General features: G+C 41.7%; 1 protein-coding gene across 1 annotated transcript in view; it reads left to right on the plus strand.

The window, feature by feature from the left end:
- The window catches only part of LOC144762933 (xanthine dehydrogenase/oxidase-like), a 1,098,251-nt gene that overhangs the window by 918,034 nt on the left and 153,390 nt on the right, over positions 1 to 26,827 (plus strand). Inside the window, exon 32 of the mRNA XM_078648234.1 lies at positions 10,540 to 10,605. Coding sequence (XP_078504360.1) covers positions 10,540 to 10,605 — 66 coding nt within the window. The remainder of the gene's footprint in view (positions 1 to 10,539; positions 10,606 to 26,827) is intronic.

Consider the following 26,827-nt stretch of genomic DNA (forward strand, 5'->3'; position numbering starts at 1 on the left):
CTGCCTAGTGAATCACATTCTCAATGCAGGACTTCGCAGCTTCTACTGCATTACACATCCTCGATGCGGGACACCGCAACACACTTCAATCCAGATTTAAGGTACTCTGTTAAGCAGACCTAACTTGTTCCCTGTATCCGGCCTGTGTGCCTTTGCCGTTGGCCTGAATTTGTTACTTTGTCCCAGTCCGGGGTGACCTGAAAACCACAGTTGACGCTTTGTGCTTCTAAGTATTGTTTTCATGTAAAACTTTGAAACTGCATATCTGCAGTTCTACTGATTGGATTTTTTGTTATTTTGGACTCGAAGAATGTATTCAATGTTATTCTATTTTTCTAAAATGGTGTAGAATTACTCTTGTGTTTTCACTTTATCACTGTTGAATGTCGTGCATAAATACTTCACACATTGCCTCTAATCTAAGCCCGACTGCTTTGTGCCAAGCTACCAGAGGGTTAAGCACAGATTAATTTGGGGTTGGCTTGTGTTTCAACCTGACAGGAATTATGGTTGCTGCTTTAGTAGGGTTTCACTCTCCACAACCAGTAACCCAATTTCCCAATAAGGGGACATGGTCCTTATGGCATCTATCAATACACAACATCTTGAATTAAGAAATAGTTGACCCAAGGGTGGGAAGAGGTGGGGGAACTTTGACACATCTGCTTAGCTCCGTTTATAGAGTTGAAGAGAAGATAATAGAGTTGGAGAGGGTCCTAAACTCATTTGATATTAAATATGATCCATTGACTGCGACACAGAAAGGATGCAGTGTTTTTTTAAATGTGGTCTTGCATCACAGTACTACACACAAAATAGAATTGTCAAACATAGTAAGCTCTCCCAATATCAGGACAATGGGAATTTCGCCAATGAGTCTGAAGCATGCCTTGCAACAGGTGTAAAGTGTAAATACTCACAGGGTGTCCGACACAGGCCTAAAGCAGGTCCCTGTCTAGATGCAGTTGCCACTGGTCAGCAGTGCAGATGCAGGAAAGGCCTCATGCAGCATGTTGTATCTCTGTGGCTAAAATAGGAGGTTAGCCTTGCAACCCTTGGAGTTCAATTCCTTGCCCTGTATACAACAGGGAGAAGGTCCAGTCCTTCATGTCTCCTCTCAGGTCACAGTCCTCTCCTATTATTCCTGAGGTTCAGCAATGTTCTTAAGTCGGTGCCTGGAAATGCACATTTATGCCTGGCACTATCTAGTAGATGGGAATGACACCTGGGCACTTCCCAACTAATGTTCATGGGGCCAGCCCTATCACTTTTGGCATTTTCAAGATTGCAAATGTCTTCGCCACACTCAACTTAGGCTCTAGGACCTTGGGGGTGTGGGCTCTGGGGGCTTAGGGGTGTGTATAGGGGTGTACCATAGTAGCCCCAGTGTCTTCCCACCGGTAAAACTGTTTTAGGCAGTCCATGTATCTCCAACAAACTGAGAGACTGAAGTCTGGTAGGGAAAAGCTTGGTTGTCAGCACCTACACAGTGTATGCATACAAATTATTTTTCTATTTTGTTTCCTTTCTTTGAAGTGCAGCTATAATGTCACATGAAAAACCCCAGGAGACCATTTAAGCAGGTCTTCATACTCCAATAGGATCTGACATTGTGATGCCAACAGGAGTCTCACTATGGTGGATGCTGGTCTGCCTGGAGGGGTAAAAGAATGGTGCAGGTCTGGGTGTTAGCTATCTCTGCTTTGTAACTTTTTGAAGTTAATCAAGTCCTTGGGCCCGTCCACTGGCCATCCTGTCAAGGGAATAGCAATACCTCACAACACTCAAGGCTTTTTGTCCCTGTCCTGGGAGCAAGTTCACAACTCATTCACGTCCATTGAAATGCTAATTATGGCCGGCAGTAGGGAGAGAGCAAAATTCAGATTTAGCTTCAGGCAGGGCAAATATGACTTTTGAAAGGTAATCTTCACAAATATTTGTTACAAATCCACCTTCACCAGTGAATTGGGTTTGTAATAAATATTTCAAAAAGTCCAGCAATGTAATTTGTACCAGTTTCCTAGACAGAGAGAAAATCTATTAAACTTAACATTGTATCACAATGTTTTCCTATGGAGTAGTCAACTCTGCTGCAGTGAAAATAGTTTTAGGTTGCTAGTCACTGTAAGGATGTGTTTAACATTAACCTTTACATGTCCTACTTTTAAATGCCATGCACCGTACCTCAGAGGGCAACAAGGCTTACTCACTGGTGACTTATTATTATTTAAAAGGAGCGTTTTAGGCCTGTCCAAGGGTTTATTCTTGCAGGTATAATTTGCAGTTTAAACATGCACAGCCTGGTTAATGATGGCAGGCCTGCAGTCATGTTTGCATTGTCATTGGAGTGTGTGACAAGACCTTTCTTTGGGCACAGTTAAAGTCTGTCTGATGTTTAAACTATTTTTTGTGGTTGCCAGATCACCTTCTTTATTGAAATCACCTGCTGTGATGCATTGCTTAAAAGGTTTACAGCATCTCTTCCCACCTAAACTTTTGTCATGAATAATGGGAGTTGAATCTATCCCTCACATTCCTCATGTGTGCTGTCTTTGACCTGCTATATAGCTGTCCCCTACGACTCTTTACATTAAGGACAGTCTTCCTTGTTGCTATAATATCAGCACTGTGTGTGAGCGAGTTACAAGCACTCTTTTCAGACAAACTGGTACTATAGACACAAGCTATGTTTTCTTTTATTTAACCACTTTATTTTGATTTTGCAAACAATAATAACAGTACAGAAATATCAGTAACACCTAAGTACACACTTACATAAACATAATTCTGTCATCTCAGGCAGAGTTGGGGATGCTGGCCACCATCTGGCAGGAAGCTAGGTAGACAACTCCTTGATTGATGCAGACACAAGCCACCTGCAGTTCGCGCCTTCGCTCCATCGAAGCTGACATTCTGTTCCACATTAACTGCAGCGTGGGAAAAAGACCCCTCGAGTCTGCGCAGTGTATCTTCAAAATTCATGATGAAAAACTGTGCAGAATCGATTTCTTAGCTGCCCTACTGCTGCTTCTAACCCCCCTTTCTGAGAAAGGTGGGGTAACAATGCTCTCCTCTCCCTTGTTGACGTGAAGCCCCAGCGCTACAGGGCTTCAGTCTGAAACACCAGGTGTTATCTTTATCCCCATTTCTTCAGGAGGTTGGACTTATCCACAAGGCTATGTCTTTGCCGAGCTGGCGACCACACAGGTGTCAGGGTTTTGAGATTGTCAGCCTGGCAAATGCTCTCGACTTGGAAGTGTTGGCAAGGCATCATCATTGAGGCACCAGCGCAACAACAAAAAGCATGACCGGGGTGAGTGGTAGTGTGCAGCAGCTCCCCAGCCAACAAGATAGATCCAATGTGTTTGTACATGTTTTTTTTTTTTTAAAAAAGAAGCACTATCTGTAGCGTTAACTCATTGCTTTTATTATGAATTCCCCACGGGGTGAGAGTAAAGGGGCGGAGCCTGAAGCTCGAGACCAGAATCTGCTGCTCCTAAAGACATAACCTACGCTTAGAAAGTATTCTCTAGTAGGGTCTTCTCTTGATTGGCCATTTCTTTGAACTTTCTAGAGCCAGCCCATTGTAGGAGTTGCATAAGCATAAAATCATCCGTCCATCCCAAATCATATTCCTCTTGGGTCTCTGCCCGGAGACCTTAATTCAGAACCTGAACACAGCTTGCATACAGTGCTGCGGTTGTTGGCCTAATACAATCTGTGAGGGTGTCAGCATGGGTGGCCCCTTCAGTCAGGCCACCCATGCTGAAGAAGTATTGTTCTACATGAACCCATCTTTTATTCTCCGGATTGCAGTTCTAGTCAAGAGCAGGGCGGGTCTGCACTGCCTGTAGGTAAAATTGAATGTTTGGAAATCCCAGAATCCCCTCCACTGTTCTTTTATATAACATTGCCCTAGCGACTCTGGGAGTACAGTTCCTCCAAACAAAGTAAATGAGCTGTTTTGGATGCTGTCTATTGTTAGTTATGAAAAACAAAGTTTAAGAGTCTGTGCTGGTGCAGCAACCTAGGTAAAAAGTTGATCTTTACTAATGTTAGCCACCTGAACCACATGAGCTCCAACCTGCCCCTGTGGTAGAGGCCTATAAAGAGAACTTGCCAAACAGGATGGACATTACAGCGGTACAAATTTGCCATGGAGCCAGATAGGTGTATGCCAAGATATTTTCTAGGATCCAATTACCAAATTAAGCTATTGCAGTCAAACGTTGTGTGCAAGGCTTCCGAGTTGGATGTGATCACATTGCCACAAGACTTGAAGTAGTTGACAGGGAATCCAGCAGTTTCAGCAAAGAAAGCTAGTTCCTGCTTCACTGCCGGGATGGAGGACTCGGGTTCAGTCAGAAAGCACAAACATCATTGGCATAGGGTGCCGGTTTATGTTCTTGTGAACTCACTTTTTTTTGGGGGGTTGTTTTATATAACGGGAACTCGACCCGAAGGTATCAGAGCGCTTTACATGAGCACCAGTTGCGTTACAGACGGACACATTCCTTTTGTCAGGCAGGGGGAGATTAAGTGATTTACCCAGAATCACAAGATGTCGAGCATCGCTGCCGAGACTCAAACCTGGTTCCCCAGCCTCAAGGTCGACAGCTGTAGCCGATAGGCCACGTCATATTAGAGATGCATAGCACTCTCTGGATGAAGGGCTCCATCACGAGTGAGAAGCAGGCATCTTCGCTTGATTCCCCTTAAAATGGGTAACTGAAAAGAATATTCCCCATTGACCTTAATAATCTTCATTGGTGTTTGGTAATTTGCTAAAATCATTTGCCTAATCCTGGGGCCAGTTCACCCTATCAAAGACCTTCTCCCCATATAGCTAGAGAAAGCGAGAGAAGGATCATTGGTGTGTGGGTTCATTTCGCAGCTTCAATAAGGGGAGAATCAACCTAATATTATCTCTAGTGTGGTGATCTTTAACAAATCCCATTTGCTGTGAGGTTATCCTACTGGTCAATCCCAAGTGATGGCAGGACAGCAACACTGAAGCAAGCACTTCACGTCACGTCACATGGTTTGGTTCCTTCCCAACTAGAGAAGTATAATTTGGGCTTTGAGCATTGTGTCTTTGACAATGCCATGGGCCAGTATGTCATTGAGGACCTTAGTCAATGGATTGGAGAAGGCTTTGTAGAAGAGAGCCTCAAAGCCATCTGTCCCGGGCACCTTACGGCCTGACTGCCTAACTATAGTGGCTCAGACCCCATACACCTACCCGATGAATAGGGTTTCGTCATAGGTGGTTATGCACTTCATGATCTTTGGTGTAGAGGAGTGGAGAACGCAATCAATCTGCTTGGTCCTCTTTCACAATAGCTTTGCTTTATGTACCATAGCTTTTTAGCTGCATCTTTCTGTAGAAATTGCTCCAGGTCTCCCCTTACTTTGTGCAAATACCGTTGAGTGCGTAGAGAGGTGTTTTGTTTGTGTTAGGATTTTCAGATGGATACATCTGCCGGTGGATTCTTTACTTTAGGAATATCCCCTGTGCCAGCATTCCGCTGAATTTTTCCCTAGCTCTCCATGCCGATGACGTCACAATGCCACAGCTCTGCTCGTGACTCCTATGCTGTCACCGGTGCCATAAAATAGCCTCGTTGGCGTGATGACGTCAGTACCCTTTTTTCCGCGCCGTCGACGCGTAACGGTTTTCTTGCTCTCTCCATATTTGTCGAGTTACTATGTTGTTATCTTCATATTTAACTGTTGCTGTTAGGATGTCGTCTCTGAGGAAGTCTGGGTTCAAGGCCTGTAGGGAATGTGGGGGTCACATGTCCATCACTGACCCTCATGAAGATTGCTTATGGTGTTTGTCTTCGGATCATGACGTGGAGGACTGTTCCAGTTGCAGGAAGATGAACCCGAAGGCACTTAAAGAACGGGTGGTCAAACTGTTTATAGCTAAGACAAAGAAGGAAGGAAGAGGGCGTAAAAGAGCTAAGTCAAAGTCGTCGGCTTCGCATTCGTTGAAGTCGAGGAAACACAAGAAGAAGAGAAGACATGTCTCTCGGCGCCGTTTGTCGAAGGGTAAGGCTTCGAGGTCGCTTTCGCCGGCTCCTTGACGTTGTCAAAAAGATCTTGGGTCTCCTTCGCCTTCTCCCCGAGTGACTCCGGAGAGATCTCCTTCTGTAAAAGGTACGCCGATGCAGTCGCCGTCTCTAACGGGCTTGCCAGATTCTGAGGGATTGCCAGTCCAGGATGATCCTTCTCCACCTTCTCCTGTGAATGAGATTGATCCTGTTGCTCCGGTGGATCCGGTTGTTCCAGCACCGGATGTTCCTCGTGTGGATTCGACTCAATATCCACAGTTTCCAACTCCAGGTTCGGATCAAACTCATTTTTTAAATGCAAAGTATGGAGTGTTTGCTAATGCAGCCCACAGAAGGTTTTCAGACTCACTTCACCAGAGCCAAAGCTGCTACCACTGCGTTAGCATGCAGAGTACCTGCCTGGATATTTGCCAGGCTTTTACATGGGAGTCACTCAAAGCATTACTCTCTCGACAGTAAGGTCTGGAGAGAAGGGCACTTTTCCCGCTCAGTCCTGCAGGCATTTTTGGTCTGGGCCAGTTCACAGACTCATCACCTAGGTGATAATTCTGTGGTATCTATTTGGTATCTAATCAAAAGATGAGGCATCTGTGATGATAAGAATCTATCAGAACAAGTTACTTTGCTGTAGTAACGTTCCTTCTGGTGGATACTCTATCTAACTGCAGATTCCTTACAGATTCTCTCACCTCCCCTTTCTTCCAACAGAACTCTTTTCCATCCAAAGAATTGCCAAGACTAGAGGCCTAGAGATCTGCACACTGCCCAGGACCAGTCTGCTATTTGACTCTGCGTTTGAGGCTGTGGAAAGCATAGAAGGAAATTGTCGTTAACATCTATGAGTGGCTCTCATATGTGGCTCCTCACGTTACTTCCAGAGTAGAATGTCGCCTGCGCAGAGACACACAATGCCACCTACTGGTGTGCAAGGGTACTGCAGAAAAGTTTTCAGAACTATTCCGATACCTGGGGAATATTCAGAAGGTGAGGGATATGTGGTTACTTTGATTATCCACCAGAAAGAGTGTTACCACAGCAAATCATTTATTCTCCTGGCACCCTTACAGCTACCAGTTAACACATAACCATTAATTATTAATTCCAGGCACTCAGGATTCACTGGGTGGGCTTTGGAATCTTAGTTCCCTCCAATGAATACGGTTGGATTCAGCTCAAAAATGCGTATTCGTTTTCAGTATGGTATGTGAATTTTTCTGCTGACTATGGACATTTTGTGCTTCAGCTCAACCAAATCAAAATCATAATCTTTGACATTATTTACATCACATATGTCCCTATTTAATGCTAAAAAAGGGTCTTCTTCAGAAAACAGTGCACAGTTCTAAAAAATAATCCACCCCTAAAAGTTTATGATGTTGCATGGGGCTGATTTACTCACTTTTTGGACACGCAAAAAACATGTGGAGTATGTGACAGTCGCAGTTTTCCTTGTATGCTCCTGAAAAAACCTTTACGAATTTGCAGAGTGTTTCCCGTATTCACACTTGTACATAGTGCACAAATGGCCACACCCTGCCGACAGCATTACATTTACATAATCCAGAGCTTAATTTGAGGCTGTGGTTTCCGGAGCCTGGCACCGACACTTAATTGTTAACCAGGGCTTGGATCAGTCTGCCACGTGGTGGTGCTGTCTGTCTAACTTAAAGATGCGCACAATAACAGTTGTTTGTTAATTCAATATATATTAAAAATGACTATTGACTGCCACCCAAGCCATTCTTATAGCTTTGGGGGCCTGGGATAGGCTGAATTGTCACACTTGTAGGAGTGTGATGATTAGTTATTGTGTTGTTACTGCCATTGGCAGCACCAGAAAGGGCAATGTGTGTTGCAACCTGCAGTGGTCTCCTGACAATGTCCCTGGCACTAATTTTTGTTTGCACATTAAGCACTAGGCTGATCACATTTCTATGTCTAAATAAATCTGCAGAAGGTAACCTTCAGGAACAAAAACTCTTACCAATACTCATGTAGCATAAATCACAGTCTGTAAATTGCTTCTAATAGCATGAAAATTAACTTGCTAAAACAATAAGTGCAATGGAGAAATTGAGGAGGAACATTCCATAAACGCTGAGTAAAGAAATTAGCAATTCTAATTCTATAATTCAGGAATGGGAATTCTGTGAGGAAAGGGAATGTATGTGAGTAAGGTGTAATTTTTACACCTATCAGTTAAAATTTGGTCTGTAAAATATTTCGAAAAATTGAGGATATGGGTTTATCCTGAATTCTGTAAAAGCAATATATTTCACAAAAGTTGAATCTGTAAAGCGCGTGTCCATCCATGGGTATCTTTGTGCTGAATAAAATCTGCTTATTGCAAACTTGCCGCACTCAGACTGAAAGGACCCGCCATTGTTCAAATCCGCAAACAAGTGTTTTAACAAAGATGGAACCTATTATTTAGGAAAATAGGCACCCTACATATAAAAATGAACTTACTAGCCGTAGGGAAATTAATATTACAGTCAGAAGAAATTGCTAGAACCAAGTGTACAATAATCAATAGATCACAAAGTTCGGGACAACATGAAAATAATGATGCATACCAACATTGTGCATTAATGTAAGGTAATGACTATGACCAAGTTGTGTTGTTTATTTTTACAAAATACTTTTTATTTTAATATTTTTCATTTATAGTGTCAAAGCATGATTTTTCAATTTATAATAAATCATTTTAAAACATTTTTTTCCTACATCAAAAACACACAATCCAATATATTCATGTATTCAGAAGAAAACACTGCAATTCATTGATACAAATGATCAAATAATTTGTTTTGTTGCACATGTATATACAGAAAGGGGGATCCAGATGAACTATAAATGGTGGAAAGGCTGGCGGTAGATGGAAACTACGCGCGTTTCAGCTGAGGTGCCTTCATCAGGGGTCCGTCTCAACTTTCTCTATTTGTATATCAGCAGGAAGGCCCCAAAGGCATGAGATGCTTGTCTCTGTGGGAGGTTTTATGTATCTGATAAGGGCACATCTGTATTATGAATAAAGATCCATGTCTTGTATAGAGCAGTGTCTTTTAAGTGTTTTTAAAACAACACTAAGAAGTGTCTAGAATTCAGAGATCCTTCTACTGTTTTTAATCCGTTCAGTTTAATAGTATTCTTTTGAGTGTAATGAGATTACGTGGGGCCTGGTACCCTGGATGTACAATGATGGGTCCTGTTTGCATCACTCTATCTAGATGTCTGCATACTTTGGAACAACTCGGGAAGCCACCTGGTGTATTAGGTCCGCTGTTTGAAATTGACTATCGTTAGATTGTGCGTGGGATCTCGTTCACTCGATAGTGACTGATGGGTCCTATTTTAGGTACATGATCTAGATGTCTGTATACCAAGGGCTCGATCAGGCTGATATGCAAATGGAGAAAGTTGAGACGGTCCCCTGATGAAGGCACCTCAGCCGAAACGCGTGTAGCTTCCATCTACCGCCAGCCTTTCCACCATTAATGGTTTATCTGGATCGCCCTTTCTGTATATACATGTGGAATGAAACAAATGATTTGATCATTTGTATTAATTAATTGCATTGTTTTCTTCTGAGTACATGAATATATTGGATTGAGTTTTTTTAAGTAGGAAAAAATGTTTTAAAATAAATGATTTATCTTAAATTGAAAAATCATGCTTTGACTCTATAAATGAAAAAATATTAAAATAAAAAGTCTTTTGTAAAAATAAATAACACAACTTGGTCATTACCTTACAGTAATCACAATGTTGGTATGTATCATTATTATTATGTTGTCCTGAGATTTAAGATCAATTGATTATTGTACACTTGGTTCTAGCAATTTTTTCTCCCTTTGATAGATGGAACCTATTCACAAAGGAGTAGTGGAGTACGTAAAGTAGCACTCCTGTAGCACTCTTTTACGTACTCTTACATGTTTTTGTAAATTTGCCCCAAACTTCTAAAAGGGGACTACTCAGCAAATATCCACATTCATTTCTATTACCAGAAAGTATGGTGCCCTTTTTGCATTTCTACTAATATGGAGTTAGAAGTTTTGGGGCCAATTAACAGAGACAAGTAAAAGTATGTAAAAGAGTAGACTTGTAGGACCACTTTCCAGATAGGCCCCTGCAGTTTGTACAATAGTCCGCTCAGCTATCTGACGTGGGAAATACCTATGTGTTAGAAAATGTGAAGTGTGACTGTACAGCATGTACGGTACAAGAAAGCATAAGTATTGTTGTTCCATAATGATTCAACACGTACGGAGGGATCAAATATTGAATGGGGCGCACAGTTTTTATGAGCCCACCAAGCTGCGACTGGTTGTCAGCAGATTACGTTGGATCTTCAGAGACAAGCTGTCCCCTTTCTTGGCCAGATACTATGATTGAGCATTCGTATTTGTGTATCATATGCTGTGTCTGGACTAACATTGTCTCAACCTTTTTCTTTTAGAACCTTCGCACAGACATAGTCATGGATGTTGGTACCAGCCTGAATCCAGCTATCGACATAGGGCAGGTAAGCCAACAAGAGACCTAATTGGTTGCAAGTCTCTGTTGTACAGGTCTCTCAAATTCCCCAGTTCCATGTGAGTAGCTCATCTAGTGCAAAAACAACAGTTGATGAACAGAATGCAGAACAATGTCATACATTCACCCCAGTACAGAGATCTGGGCCTAAATCCATTGTTTTTTTGCTCACCACACTACACCATCCCAGTTCAGACATGGCCATATGCAAATAAGTCTTGACCCCGTGCCTCATGGGAACGGTCCAGCCCGAACTGCCAAGCCATGTCTTCCCTGGACCGGAATCAAGCATCCTAGGACCAGTTTCTGGCTATCAGCCGTCTTTAGCCAGGATAGCTTCACTCCAGTGGAGTGGATAGCACGGGACTCACGTCTGTAGATCATCTAGCTCAGGGTTCCTTGTGCATTCCTGTGCTTATGGTCCAAAATGTATAATTCTATTTGATGAACAGGACTATGAGTGTCAACATGCAAAGATAAATCCTGTACAAGATAAAGTGCTTGTGCCTGAAAATAGAGATTTGGTAAGCTCTTCGTGTCATTGACAAAACTCGTGAATGGCAACTGTGTGAATTAAATAACCTTTAGGTGCTTCCAGACTGATCATGCTACAAGCTACTGGTGTAATGTTGATTTGGAAGTGCTACTTATTGATTTCTGAATCCATCACCCTATACCTACTGCATAGTAACATAGCACTATGGTGTTGAAGCATTTGTGGACGCAGCAAGTAAAAGAACAAGGTTACCAGGTGACTCCATGTAATTGTGTAGGCCATGTTCTAGTCTTCATGAAGGGGGGCCCCAAACCTTCAAGGGAGCCCCATTCAGCTCAACTCCAATGAATATCTCTGAGATATGGGAATCTCAGGGGCCCCATGTCACGTTTCACTGGGACCCATCATTTTGCATTAGGCCATTGTATATGGTGCACAATCGTGTGCCAAGGTAAACTGTTACTAGTGTTTTAGTTACATAATTGGGCAAAGCCTGTTCTTTCTACTGTTTTGGAACAGTAGGAACCATTATCTAAATGTCATTACTCAGACACTGTTTTATCAGTAAGCTGCTACACAGTTGCTTGGAAAGGACATAAATATAAGGGCCAAGAAAGCACACCCTTCCAAATAAGCACCAAATATGGTGATGTTGTAAAAGAGAACCACCTAGCAGCTTTACACAATCCAGGTGCACATTCTGTATTTTGTATTTTTCTACCAGTTAATCTACCAAAAGGTGTGGCAGAGTTACTATCCCTTCACCCCCAATCCAATTTGGCTGAGTATTTTTCAAAGTGTGTTTTCTATTCAAACTGTTTAAAAGCCGTAGCACATACCTTGTTTACATTCACTTATCTAATCTTTATTTTTCCACTTCTGGAGTTCAGAAGTTCCTTTGCCTGTCCACAGCTATCAAGGAGGCCAGAACTCTGTATGGGTCTCTGACTGAAGCTTTCTACTGAGGGTCCTTGGACTAAAGAGGTTTTTCTAAGCACATTTCAATGTGATAGAGAGGGTATTGAGCTGTGTAAACTCAGTGTGGGAAAGTAAGTCACATTGAAAACTGTGCCCACTGCTGAGTCTTACCTTCTAGGGCTTAAAAGCATTTACAACAGTTTTTTACTGACAATGTTCTGCTCGACATCTTCCACTAACTATTGGCACAGCCCCAAAGTTCCCATAGAGGTCAGTGCCTTATGCCCTGTGGCTGCCACGGAGAGTCTCCTCTGGACATGATGCACTTTTTAATGTTTTAAACTTTTTACGTTGTACCCAGAACGCTTTTTACTATTCCCACTTTAAAAAAAAAGAGTTTTAGGAGGTTGAGACCAGCTTTTATCTTTTTACAACTTCTATCTCGTGATACTGTTTTGCACACTCTTAATTTTTTACAGGTCGCCATTAGACTTAGGGCAAGCTGCAATTAACACTTGTATCGATAATCATGTATCTTTAGTCTGTGTTTTGATTCCTAGATTTTGTCATCTCTGTCAATTTGTAACTCGTACAGAAAGATGGTAAATCGCTGGTTGTTTGACTTGTTTGGTTTTATTTTTGAAGCCGAATGCAGTTTGTTGATGATGATGATGACGACTCCTTATTCACAAGGATATTGACCTTTTTAGGTAAACTGCATGGCTTGAGGTGTATAGATTCTACTTTTAAACATGTTCTCCTTCTGGCATTGTGAAGTGTTCATATCTCTTGTGAGGGATGATTTATTAAAAACCTTAAACTCTCTGCCTCCAATATTTTCTCTACAGAAGTATAGCAAGACATCCTTTTCATTTGGAGATGCTTCTAATTCCTGTATTTTGATGACTTGTCCCCTTTCTGTGCTTGCTTTGCATCTTCTGGTCTAAGTTTTCTTTTTATCTTCTCATAGGGACTAGACTTAATCTCCAATTTGTTGGTCGATGAATGCCACTTGCTTACTTGCAAGATATAGGCACGCCTTGGGGGAGAGGGCAGCCATAGTAGTGCCAAATCTTCCAGACTAGCTATGGGGTAATATTGTCAAGATTGTAAAAAATGGCCAAGATGCTTGAAGTCAGATGTTCAGGCAAGCCTACATACAATGGAATCTTATATCAGGATCATGGGTTCATCTGTGGTCCTGAGAATGCATGCATGGCTAAGAGCTGCAATGTATAGGCAACACTTATAGGCATGTCAGTCAATGGTACACACCTGTTCAGAGAAAAAGCTGATTTGGCCTTGGTGAAATACAAGGCCGGGATAGTGACCGCTCAATTTTAGGGCCCACCATCCCCAGTTCAGGACTTCAGGCAATATGGGAGACTTTGGGGCTTTCCTAAAGGATGCTCCTTTCGGCAGCAGCAGTCTTCTCAACTAGCAATCTAATCCTCTCCTGTAACAGTAAAGGGGCAGAGAGAAAGGGAAGGGCATACAAACCCAGCAATCCTCCTTCTTCTCCTCCCGGGCATCACCCTGGGAGCTACTTTAGCACCTTTAGAACACGCATGTTTGGCTGTTTGGAGGCCTGGAAGGCCATTACTATAAATCAGTGGGTGTTACAAATAGTAAAAAGTGATTATGCACTACTATTTGAACAGAAAAAAAGGTGCTATGCACTACTATTTCAACAGACTCAGATCCACCCAATTTAGTCCATTCACTTTTAGAATCCCCTTAGGCAGGACCTAGCAGCCCTGCTGCAGAAAGAGCATTGGAGTTAGTCCCATAGCAGGAACTGGGGCAAGCGTGAAACTCTTTCTACTTCCAGGTTCAAAGATGGGCCATGGGCTTTGGACAATCCTAGACCACAGACTCTTGAACTTTTACCTGCCCAAGAAAATGTTCAGGATGTTGTCCTTGGCTCAGGTGCTCCTGTTGCTTGAAGCAGAAGACTAGATAATGTCCCACTACTTACAGGATGTGTATTTCCAAATATTAAACCTGCAGTCACGCAGGAGGTACATGCAGTTCATGGTGGGCTCCACATAATTCTAGTTTGCAGTCTTCCTGTTTGGGCTAACATTGGCACCTAGAACTTTCACCAAAGTGTTGTCCGTGGTTGTGGTACATGTGCGAAGGAAGGTTCCCTGCAGCTGGTGTTAGACCATCTACAGACAACAGCATTCCTATTGTGTGACTTAGGATTTCCGTAAATCTATTCAAGTTCCTCCTAGAGCCCTCTCAGTGACTCTTGGTTATAATGGCAGTACTGGACACAATATCCCTGAAAACCTTCCTTCCTCCTCAGAGGATCCAGGATGTTCAGTAAACAATGTTGATGTTTTGGGAGGGAGCTGCAGTTTTAGCCTAGTTTTGGCCCTGTTGGTTGTTTGCCTGCTATGTCTGATGGCTTCCTACTATGACAAATAAAAACGTTTTAGTATCTTTAAATAAAACATAATTTAAAAATAACCACAAATACTAATATAAATTAAATCCTAAGACGTAAATGAAGTACATACAAATTAAAAACAATGAAAAAATAATTACAATTCTAACTCTAAATTAACTTCATGCTGATAAAAGGTATATAAAAATGAAACAAAGAAAATAAAGTTCATTACTCTGACCTAAGCAACAGTAGGAAAGGTATTTCACTTTGGTGCGGTCCAATTTAGCATTTTTACTCCAAATTAAGCCATGCTAGAGAAAGTGTTCAGACTTAGGAGGGGGTCCCTCCAATTGAGACTTTAAAAACGCATTTTTGTGATTTGCAACAACTTCTATTTTACACAATGTTAGAATTGCGAATTCTTTTTTATACAAAACTGAGTTAAAGAATGACTGCCTTTAAAAAAATGTATAGTGTTGATAAAAAAAGGTGCACAGTGATAAGGAAGTGAGCAGCATCAACCTAAAATAAAGTGCTATGTGGTCTATGGCGATTCATGAAATGTTGCATTTCTATTTGCAGAGAACATCAAAAAATAACAAACTGACATCTGTTCACTACTTTAGTCCAAATAACTTGCCCTATAAATGTAATCACTGATGAGACTATCTTACCCCAGGGAAGTAATCGAATCTTTGCGTACTAGTGCAGAGAGATCTGGACTGCTGCAAAAAATCCCGAAAAAGACAAGAAAATTAGCAAATAAATAACTAAAGAAAAAACACAAAATGCTATAATGTATTACAAGCAGATACTTTTTCTTATAATTAATGGGATACAAAGAGCTACTGATGAAAACTTACAGAATAACAATGAGCATAGAAGGATTAAAAACATTTCATACTAAAATTGTTTATTGTTAGTTTGAGACAAGGCACCAATTTAATCAATTGCTCTCTGATCCGTAAATATAACTTACACTCCAACATCAATTGGCTACACCAACCTGAGCAATAGTAGAGAAAGTGTTTCATTTTAGAAAAGTCATGTTTACTATCCCATTCAAATGTAAGGAGCAATAGGGAAACTGCTGGACTTTGGGAGGGGTGGAGATTTACTATTCCCACTCAAAATCTAGCAATATTAAGGAAAGTGTTGGTTTACGGAGGGGTCAGATTTACAGTTCCCACTCCAAAAATTGGTAAAAGTACTGGATTTTGAATAGGCCTTGGTGAAATTTTAATTACGCCAGGGTAATCAGAGTAATTTTGTTAATTCTGTGTTACTTTTTGATGCAGAATTATCTATAATAACGTGATTACGGCACAAGCATAGTTAAGAGTAATTTGGGGATAAAATTCCAACACAAGAGTACATTAATCAAGCACAGGCGGCTGTTCATGCTACTGTTTATATTCTATTGCATTTAGATCCAGTGCTTCCAGGAGATACCCCCGATCATCCGATTCATATTATGTTTGAAGTCTGGTTTGCCATTTAATATGGACCACCCGCCCCAAAAGAAGTAAAAAAAAGTATTATAAATGCTCAAACTTAATATACATACACAAATTATAATTTAAAGAAAAAGAACATAAATATTAAAACATGTATTAAACAATTTTACTAAATGAATGTGCATATTCAATAAACAGATATTAAATTATATATATATATATATATGTCCGATCAATTACATTTTATATATACATACAAACATATATATCGTACTGCAATCCACAAAGTAAGCGTGCTCTCAGGAAAGAAACAGGCGCGAAACCATCAGAGTGTATGTTGTTTAATCCACAACACGTTTCACCTCATTCGAGGCTTGCTCACGTGAAAAGAACAGCCAGTATTGCACAGCGTAAATAGTGTTCAAAGCAATAATAATAGCAGTCAAAATAGGACTCACAATATGTGAAGGCGGACATGTTAGAACGTTGCACATTGGTAATAAAGCAAAGAAAATAAGACATATAATCCATTGTCACACAGAAATAAATATAGTACATTGCACGTTAACTGTTAAATAATCGGACGCTTCGAGCCAAGCTGAAAACGTATTAAATTCGACTCGTACTTGGCTGCCCAATGAAGTTACCACAATCATGTCAAAGGTTCCTTAATGCTTAGTAAATATAAAAGGTTACTGAACGTGAGAGAATTAAGCTCACGCATCCCCTCATGTAGCGTGCTTCAGGAGCACTGTCAAGCACGCGCCACCCTCTCACTCATGATAGACTGCTCGTGACTCACGCAAAATGCGTGAGTCGCGTTCTTGGCTGTTTGTCAATAAAGTTAAATTGACAGAACAGAACTCTCCTCGTATGCTTATTGCCGCAACTAGATCAACCCTGATCGTAAGGCAGGCAAATATTTGAATATAAGATGAAGAGTATAAGTGTACATGATCACATGATACTGTAACTCCCCTGGGTGGAAAAGGCGCAGACCAAACCATCCCAAAGGACAATTGCCAAGATTGCACACAAATATTCATTGCTCCACAATGGAATCAAAGTCAAGAAATAAAACTTCTTCCTCAGTTTGTGGAGCAATGAATATGTTTCTTTCTTGAGAGCATGCTTACTTTGTGGATTGCAATACGATTGATTTGCCGGGTGCTCTACCAGCATGCGCGCCACCTTCCACGGGTCTCGTGGAGTCCTATTAGGAGCTTTTGCTGGATTGATTGAATTGAGGACTCCGTTACAGAGACCGGCCTAGTCATAGTGCAACGTGAGGGAGCGACGCGGCTGAGGAACGACGGCAGCACGCATGAGTAGGTAAGCGGGGACCCGATCTCTTCCGTCCCCGGGGTGTAGGGGTGGGGGCGCTTGACTGCCGTTGGGCGCAGATACTCCCGTACCCAGGGGCAGCGGGGTGGTTGGAGGCACTGCATCCTATTTCACGTGCTTTATAGGTCACAGCCAGGTTATTGACATGGGGAAGCTGATGTGTATATGAACGTTTGTGCAATCTTTCGCACACAGCATTGTAATTCCCCACACGTGTGCACGAAGTGTAAGGCAGAAGGAACCTAGTATTAGTAGGGGGAGAAAACAGACACAATCAGAAGTATTTGTCCAGTTGTGGGACAGCCATGGATGAAGATGAGGAACGCAGGGCCGCAACAAAAATGATGTTTGCAAGGAAAATGATTGCTACCAACAGTAACAATGAGAATCAAGTACAAACACAGCTTAAGGATGATAAGCTTAAGAGATATGAAAAACTCAAAAAATTTGAAATAACCAAGTGGCAGGAGGCAACCTCCCTGCAACATTACATTGACCAAAATATGGTACCAAGAGGACTGCGAATATTTACTACACCGACATACAAGAAACCTAATCCAAAGATGTTGGAAGAATGGTCCAACAATTCTGCGGTGAGCTTTAGAAGAGTGCTTGAAATTCTTGTGAAGTTTGCCTGGCTAGACACGGATGAAATTATGAATGAGGTCAAAGAGCTCTTGGATGATCTTAAGAAATGTATGGATAACTTTAATTTGGAGAAGGCACTTGGAACCATTAAAGATAGACTCAATGAACATGAAGAGGATATCAAAGCCCGTAAGGAAAGAAAGCTCAATCGAGATTATGGTGACTACAACAGTGGGCGGATTTAGACCTTCAGTCATAAATATGATCACCTATACTAACCGGATAATTCTGGACAAGAAACAACAAGCAACATGAATGAAAGATCAACTATAGAGGCATCAAGCACTGAGAACAGTGAATCGGATGTATCTGTACAAAATCAGACACCAGCAGGAACCAGCAACTTACTTTTTAGACAAATATCGGACTCTAAGGAGGCGACGTCTAACTACGAGGGAGAATCCAATACTGAAGACAAGAGGACAAAGGACATGAGGACGGGGCCGAGGAAGAGGCAGGGGACATGGCGCCATGGGAACCAACAGGGCATGCGCCAAAAGAACATACTGATGGATGACCTAATGGTGAATAGAACAATCATTAAATTATCAAAAAGGAACTTGACCATGACAGAAAAAAGAACTCTCTGCCTAGGCTTATCGTTTTGTTCATCCTATCCCTGAGAATATGCTGGTGTACGCATTGATGTGTTTCAATATGTATGTAAATTGAAACTCCAAAAATGGCACCAACTAAAGGGTATGTGTGAAATTAGGGGAGAAAGAGAGATCACTGGGACTGGGACCTATGATTTTAACGTAGGAGATACCGAGTTACTCAGTGAACTCGGGCAGTGTGGAGATGCAGAGGGAATTATTGTCTCTTCCACCCAGCTGCTAACTGAGTTAGACATTACCACTGACGCCTCAGCGGACACTGATTTTAGACCTGGATCTGTGTTCATATCTAATCTCCCCCAAGACAGTATAGACAGCTTTCATGAGGTAGTTAACAAATCCCTCAATGAATCCAGACATAACCGCAAAAAGTATAAAAACAAGGGGGATTGCAATCTTTCATATAAACAGAATCAGCCCCTCAAATCGCTGATGGAAGATGACAGGATTGTCATCGGCCCAGCAGATAAAGGAGCAAACATTGTCGTTTTAGATCGGGAACAATACCTGACAGAAGCTGAGAGACAATTTGAAGATGAAATGTTCTATGAGCCTGTGAGCTTTGAGAGGTACAACACCAGTATCACCACTGTTTGGGATTCCTTAAGTGAATGGAAGGACAAGGGTATTCTCACCTGGGAGGAATATGGATATCTGAAACGGGATTATCCAGTTCTCCCATTGCTTTATCTGCTCCCCAAAGTACACAAAAATCCCACTAGACCAACAGGTAGACCTATCGTGTCATCACGAGGGAGTGTGGCTGAGCACGTTTCTAAATATATTGACCACTTTCTGAGAGGGTTTGTTCAAAATTTGGACAGCTACGTCAAGGATACCAAAGATTTTCTCATGAAAATCGAGAACATGGCATGGGATGCAGACTATCTGTTCATCACTTTGGATGTGCAGAGTCTTTATTCCATTATTAATCATCAACATAGCTTAGCAGCTTGCAAACGCTATCTCAATACCAGGCATGTGAGGTTCCGCCAACATACTCAGATGCCGCTTGATATGACGGAATACTGCCTTACAAATAGCATCTAACTGTTTAATGGCGCTTTATTCCGCCAGGTCAACGGGACGGCCATTGGATTGTGCTTTGTTCCCAGCATCGCGAACCTCTTCATGGGAAGCTGGGAGGAGAGCATTAGATCAGATCCTGGACTTCAATCCCATTTTGAACATGTGTCGATGTGGCTTCACTACATCGACGACCTGTTCATTATTTTGAAAGGTTCTGAGAGTGATGCAATTCATTTTATTGCAAAGCTTAACAATCAACTGAACATTGTGCTTAGTTGGAACATGAGCAGGACTGAGATTGAGTATCTTGACGTCAAACTCCAGATCGAGGGCAACAAGGTTCTCACCACTTTACACCGCAAATCCACCGCTGGAAACAGTGTACTTCATACCCTCAGCAGCCATTTGAAGACGCTCAAGTGGAGTATTTCATTTGGTGAGCTGCTGAGGGCAAAAAGGAACTGTGACACAGAAGAGGCGTTTTACCTCAAAAGTGAGATCATTGTAGAGAGATTCAGGGGGAGGGGTTACAATAATTGGATGCTCAGAATTGCCCTTAAAAGAGCAGGAGAAATAATTAGGGCACAGACCATTTCAGACAAACCTCTGACAGGCGATGAGCAGGATGATAAGACCAGGATGATATTCACTTTTAGTTCCGATGCACAAGCCATCAAAAGAATTATCACCAAGAACTGGGAAATTCTCAAGAATGACACAGTCATTGGTGATAGGATTCCTGAGAGACCCAGCATTACATACCGCAGGGGGAGAAACATCAGGGACATGCTGGTACGGAGTGACATTACCACCCATCCTCCTACCAGCATGGAGGGCCTTAAGGGGTTTTACCGTTGTGGCCACTGTAAGGCCTGTGCACAAAGTAAATGTCATAAACAAGTGAAACATAACTGAGTTACCAAGAATATCACCCAATTTTTGACCTGCAATTCTGTATTTGTTTTGTCTCGTCCATAGTTTGCCCTTGCAAACTGTGGTATATAGGGAGCACCACATGCATGGCCAAGAAGAGGATTTTGGAGCACAGTCGTGCGATTTCCTACTTTGATACAAAATACCCAGTGGCCCGGCACTTTAGGAAGAACAATTTCTCTAACACTAAGGAGCTTAGCTACATCATTTTAGAACAAGTAAAAAAAAATCCCAGAAGGGGGATATAGGGTCCTGAAATTACACCAGAGGGAGTCCAGGATCATTATTGACTTTCAGACCAAGACACCCAAAGATCTGAATCAGGAAGAAGAGTTATCTGTACACCTTAAAGAATAATATTCTACATTGTTAATGTTGTACTTGCCCTGTTGTTTAGTTCTCTTTCTGTAATCCATGCAACGTTTTGTGCCCACGATGTTAGAAATGTATTTTGTCGATATGGCATTATATAGGGTTGTGTGATCCTGTGTTTTTAATCTTTATTTTGCATTTTCTTTATTTTACAGGAGGAAAGGAAGGGGCCCAAGTCACCAGCACTCACCCCACACGGGCTTCCTACCCTTTTTCTCTTTCCTGTTTTTTCAAGAGCACTGCGACAAAATTTGTATGACAGCACGGCTAGTTTTAGTATTGACACAGTAATTTTTCCTTAATGGACTATACAGCAGGACTTTATTTTTGTTCCTCGGTGGGTGTTGTGACAGTGTACTTTTTTTACCTGTTCTTAATAGGTTTGCTTTGCAAGTCTATCCTCCCCTTTTCCCTCCCTCTCTCCTCTTCCACTGGTGTTGCCCATTATTGTTCATGGGACAACATTTGTTCTCTCTGGCACTTGCCAATACCTGAGGAAGAGGTTTTATTTCTTGACTTTGATTCCTTTGTAGAGCAATGAATATGTGTGTGCAATCTTGGCAATTGTCCTTTGGGATGGTTTGGTCCGTGTATTTACCACCCACGGGAGTTACAGTATCATGTGATCCTGCACACTTATACTCTTCATCTTATATTCAAATAATTGCCTGCCTTACGATCAGGGTTGATCTGGTAGCGGCAACAAGCATACGAGGAGAGTTCTGTTTGGTCAATTTAACTTTATTGACAAACAGCCAAGAACGCGACTCATGCATTTTGCGTGAGTACAGAGCAGTTTCATGCATGAGAGGGTGGCGCGTGCTTGACAGTGCCACTGAAGCACGCTACATGAGAGGATGTGTGAGCTTAATTCTCTCACGTTCAGTAACCTTTTATATTTACTAAGCATTAAGGAACCTTTGACATTATTGTGGTAACTTCATTGGGCAGCCAAGTACGAGTCGAATTTAATACGTTTTCAGCTTGACTCGAGGCATCCGATTATTTAACAGTTAACGTGCAATGTACTATATTTATTTCTGTGTGACAATGGATTATAAGTCTTATTTTCTTTGCTTTATTACCAATGCGCAACGTTCTAACATGTCCGCCATCATCTATTGTGAGTCCTATTTTGATTGCTATTATTATTGCTTTGAACACTATTTACGCTGTGCAATACTGGCTGTTCTTTTCACGTGAACAAGCCTCGAATGAGGTGAAATGCGTTGTGGATTAAACAACAGACACTCTGATGGTTTTGCGTCTGTTTCTTACCTGAGAGCATGCTTACCTTGTGGATTGCAGTACGATTGATTTGCCGGGTGCTCTACCGGCATGTGCGCCACCTTCCACGAGTCTCGTGGAGTCCAGTAGGAGCTTTTGCTGGTTTGACATATATATTAAGCAAATTAAGAACTTTTCATAAACACCAGCACTTACCTGTATTCCTTGATGCATTCTGGGAGATGTATGCTCCACCAGTCATGTGACTTTTGATGCTTTTAAAATGCATGCACGTATGCACTTTATTGACTGCTTCCTCTCCGTGATCAAGGCAGAGCGCCGAAACATGTCGGAGAATGGAAGCATTGGTGCTGCATACTCCTTGATTAAAGCAGCTGTCTCTGGAAACGGGCCTCTGTGGTTTGTTCACACAAGTGTACAAGTGACAGGCTTCTCCGTGCCCGTTGTTGAGAGGCCGCCCTGAAGGGTTGGGGGCTCCACGCTCAGAGAATGTGATGTGATATATATATATATATATATATATATATATATATATATATATATATATATATATATATATATATATATATATTTATATATAGTAATCAAAGTGCCCAAAAGCTCGAGAGCGCACAAGACCACAAATGTAATTATTTTCCACACGAAAAACCAACTGCAGCATTCCAGTGTCTTTTATTCTTTTAAGCCCGACGCGTTTCGAGGCTTCCAGCCTCTTACTCATGGGCAACTTTAAAGAATCTTACACAGAGTGCTCTGATTGCGTCTTTAATTGCATGCTGCTGATTTGCATATTTCCCCCGGTGGGCTTTGCATAGTGCGTTGTCCTTCTGTTGCATGCTGGTACTATTAGTCCAAATCAGAGTCAGTGCTACCCTTAGTGGCTTCTGTTTCTCCATTCCCAAATTAAAAGCATGGCTTCAACCTCAGTAGGCCCAGGACTCCGAGCAGGTTTGTATTTTCCATTTGCAGTGCTGCTGAATGGGTTAAAGCAGTTCAGTTCAGTTCATAAACTTTATTCGGGTACCTTGGTACCCATAAAAGCACAAAGTCATGACAAATACAAACATCAGTCTGAGAATTTAAAAACACATGACAATATAAAAATATGCAACAATATTACATAATAATTAAAATTTAAATCTACCTATCAAAAGTAATTTCATTGGGAAAGAATAAAGCTAAAACCGTTAAAACATTTTACAATTATGTCAAGAGGCTCAGGGATCCAACATGGACTTATGTGTTCTAATAGCAATTCTGAGAAAAGTGCATGTGCGAAAGATCAGATCTGCATCGCCCAAGGTTGCTATACACAAAAAGGCCTCATCCAAACTAATAGGCTGTCTCTTTTTAAAATAAGGATTTAAAAGCCATTTAGAGTATTTAATTTAGTACTTACAGATTATTATTTTTTTTATAATATATTGACCACTCCTCCCATCACAAGGACACGGTGTTTGGCTAAGGTTGGGGTGGTAACCAAGAGGAAAGCAAAGTGCAAATCTGACAGTTTCAGCTCTTAAGCGGCGTAATCAACTCCAATCCCAGCAACTCATCGGTAAGGTGAGATATATATGCAGAGGGTGACAATACTGTTCAATGGACATATAATTGTGAACAGATGATTATACAGGTTCTAAGTTAGTCCTCTCTTTATTATATAGGGAGTAGAGAGCATCTCTCAGTTCCCTTTTGGACACAGCATCGACTAAACTAGGGTCTGAGAAGATGTGTTCCCTATTGATGCTACGCAAACTTTGTTGCACTCCACTCAACCAGGGGATATCCATCCCTTTGTCACACTTTAACAGTCACTAATAATCTCTAGGGTAAGGGAAGTCGCCTGGTTCTTCCATACTGAAAGCCAAAAGAGCTGGTCGAGCACGAATAAAATCAGATATAAAATTAAGATTGAGTTCCCTGTGACATATGTATTGTGGTGTCGAGATTGGGATACCCAACAGTTTCCTACAAAATCTGTTTTCATCCTGTTGGATACATGGACTTTTTACGGTGCCCCAAATCTCAGCGCCATATGTAGCTACAGGGATGCACTGTCTCTTATACATTTTCTGAATTGCTAAAATAGCTTCAGTGGTCTTGAGACGGGAGAGACTCAGAATTGAATTGGTGACCTTTGAGAACTTGCTCATGGAATGGGCTAAATACTCATTCCAGGACCCGTTCCCAGCAAAGGCCAACCCCAGATATATGAATGAACATGTATATTTCAATTTTTGGCTATCCACTGTGATGGAGCCTATTTCTCGCTTCCCGGGACGGCTGCACATTAAAAAAGACTTCTTAAAATTAACACGTAGATCTAGGTCGTCCATATACTTATTAAAGTTTTGTACTAAAATGCGCAGAGAGTTTGGAGTGCGGCCTATAAGGACCGTATCATCAGCATATAAAAGCACGAGGATAGTTTGCCCATTCATTTTGGGAACATCTTGGGTGGCAGTTTTCAGAAAGCTATTCAACCCATTAATATAAATAATGAAGAGAAGGGGGGCCAGAACGCAACCCTGTCTGACCTCCCCTTCCTACTTCAATTACTCCTGAAACCTCTCCTCCCACGCCAATCCTCACCTGTGCCTGAAGGTTGTTGTGGAGATACGCTAAAAAATTTACCAACGGCTCATCCAGCCCGCCTGCCAGAAGGATTGGCCACAGCTTTGCCCTGTTGACAAGGTCAAAAGCTGTGGAAAAGTCCATCAATGCCATATAGACCGGTGACCTCCATGCAATGGTGTATTTCCCAATAACCAAATTGAGGTTAAGGCATTGTTCAACCGTTCCCACCTTTATCTGGAAGCCTAACTGGCATGATTTTAGGATGTCATTTTCTTCTGTCCAGGTTAGAATTGTGTTCTACAGAACTCTCCCCAGTATTTTTAGGGTATTATCTATTGAAGATATTGGTCTGTAATTGCTCGGCTGGGACCTGTCTCCTTTTTTTAAAATCGGTACTTTAACACTCTTGGCCCATGTAGCAGGTAAGGTGGCTATTAAAAACATTTAGTAGCAATGGGGCCCAGAAATCTGAATTCCATTTGATTAGGTCGATTGGCAACCCATTAGGCCCCGGTGCTTTATTCCCTAAACTCTGCTGGATGGCCTCTTTTAGTTCTAAAATAGTTATCTCTGTGGGGGCCAAGGTACTGGGCACATAATGTTCTATCTCTGATTGTGGGGTAGCATGGATTTCCGAGAAATGGTTTACCCAGGCGTCACTGGAAATGTTGCAACTGATTGGGGTTGATAGCTGGCCCATTGATCGAAGGTCCCTTGTGTAGGCGACAGCCTTTTTAACACAGTGGTGCGCTTTTTCCATTGACAGTCCTTGCAGAACGGTGTGTCCGACTGGGGTGCTGTGACGAGGTATCTAGCCCTGAAGAATTTGCCAAAAGAAAGCAGGCAATGAAACATGTTGGCATATGCAAATTGGTATGCATGTATAGCAACCATTACACATTTTTAATTTGACAGTTCACTCCTAGTAAATAATAAAGTAATTGTGAGAAAGGTGTGACTGTCAATTTTAATTACACTCCATCACTATCATTGATTGAACTTTCCTGTCACTCTATCACTTTTTCTTATTTTGTTTGGACACTCTCTTTTCCCTTTTTTTATGACAAAGTAACCGCCAATTATGAGAAAAGTGGGGTTATCTGGTGTGTACCTGCCAGTCACCCCTAGGGTTGTTCGCTCGTGAGGTGTTACCTTGTCTCTCCACACTTTTTTCACAAATAGGTGGGGGTTCCTGCTTACCAAGAAGCTTTTTGATGCACTGGATAAATTGTAATTCAGGCATTGCCGTTCCTTCTGGTGGACTGTCAGTGGATTAAGGGCAATTGTTTTAAGTAATAGGCAAGAAAGCATTGCAAATAAACCACAAAATCAGAAGACACGTTTTTGCGACTTGATAGTAACGTAATATGTACGCTTCGCAGAGTATATAACCAAAGCGACTATCTGACTCCATGTGAAAATATTGTTGCCTAAAGAGAAGGTTTTTTTTGTGTTGTCTACGAAAATTGAGAACAATACAGTTACCGTCAATACTCTTATTTGATTGGCCAACCCACCCTACTCTCCTAACCATAATAATTTCATCCATTAAGGAGGGGTCAAAGTTTTTATGTTTATGGAGCCAGTCTACAGATTTATTCCGAAGATCTGACCACGACTCTCTCTGGCCTTAAAACAAGATTTGGGACACTAGTCAAGACTAGCACATAGGGACTAGAGGCAGGAGGCAAGTTCAAAACATCGGTGTTATGATTTGTATTTGAATTTTGAAAGTGCTCTCTAGTATCTTCAATGGGGTCAACCACGGCAATACCCGGCTGAAGCTGATTGTAATTTGCGCTCCCTACGGCCAAATTCAAGTTACTTGCGTTGTCTAATCTTGATGTGACCTGGATGGCTCTCCCAGTGGCCTCAGGGTTGGACACGCTTCCTGCAAGATGCGCATAAGTTAGCTAAGGGGGAATCTATGTGGGGGGGTAATACTGAATGGTTGTGTCTCACTGTCACGACTGTCCGCTGCAAGTATTATAGATGTAACTGCCCCCCGCCCCGCAGCAATAAGATCATTATTCAGCTTTTCAACATTGAGCTTGTCCATACTTAAGTCCAGGTGCATCAATTTGTCTACCACGTTGCAACTATTCCCTAGCGTGTCGTCTGTCTGTGTTGCGACAGAGATCTGAAAAAGACACGTTAGTATTAGATTCCTTACCTTA

The sequence above is a fragment of the Lissotriton helveticus genome, chromosome 6 (genome assembly GCF_964261635.1).
Source record: "Lissotriton helveticus chromosome 6, aLisHel1.1, whole genome shotgun sequence".
NCBI lineage: Eukaryota > Metazoa > Chordata > Amphibia > Caudata > Salamandridae > Lissotriton > Lissotriton helveticus.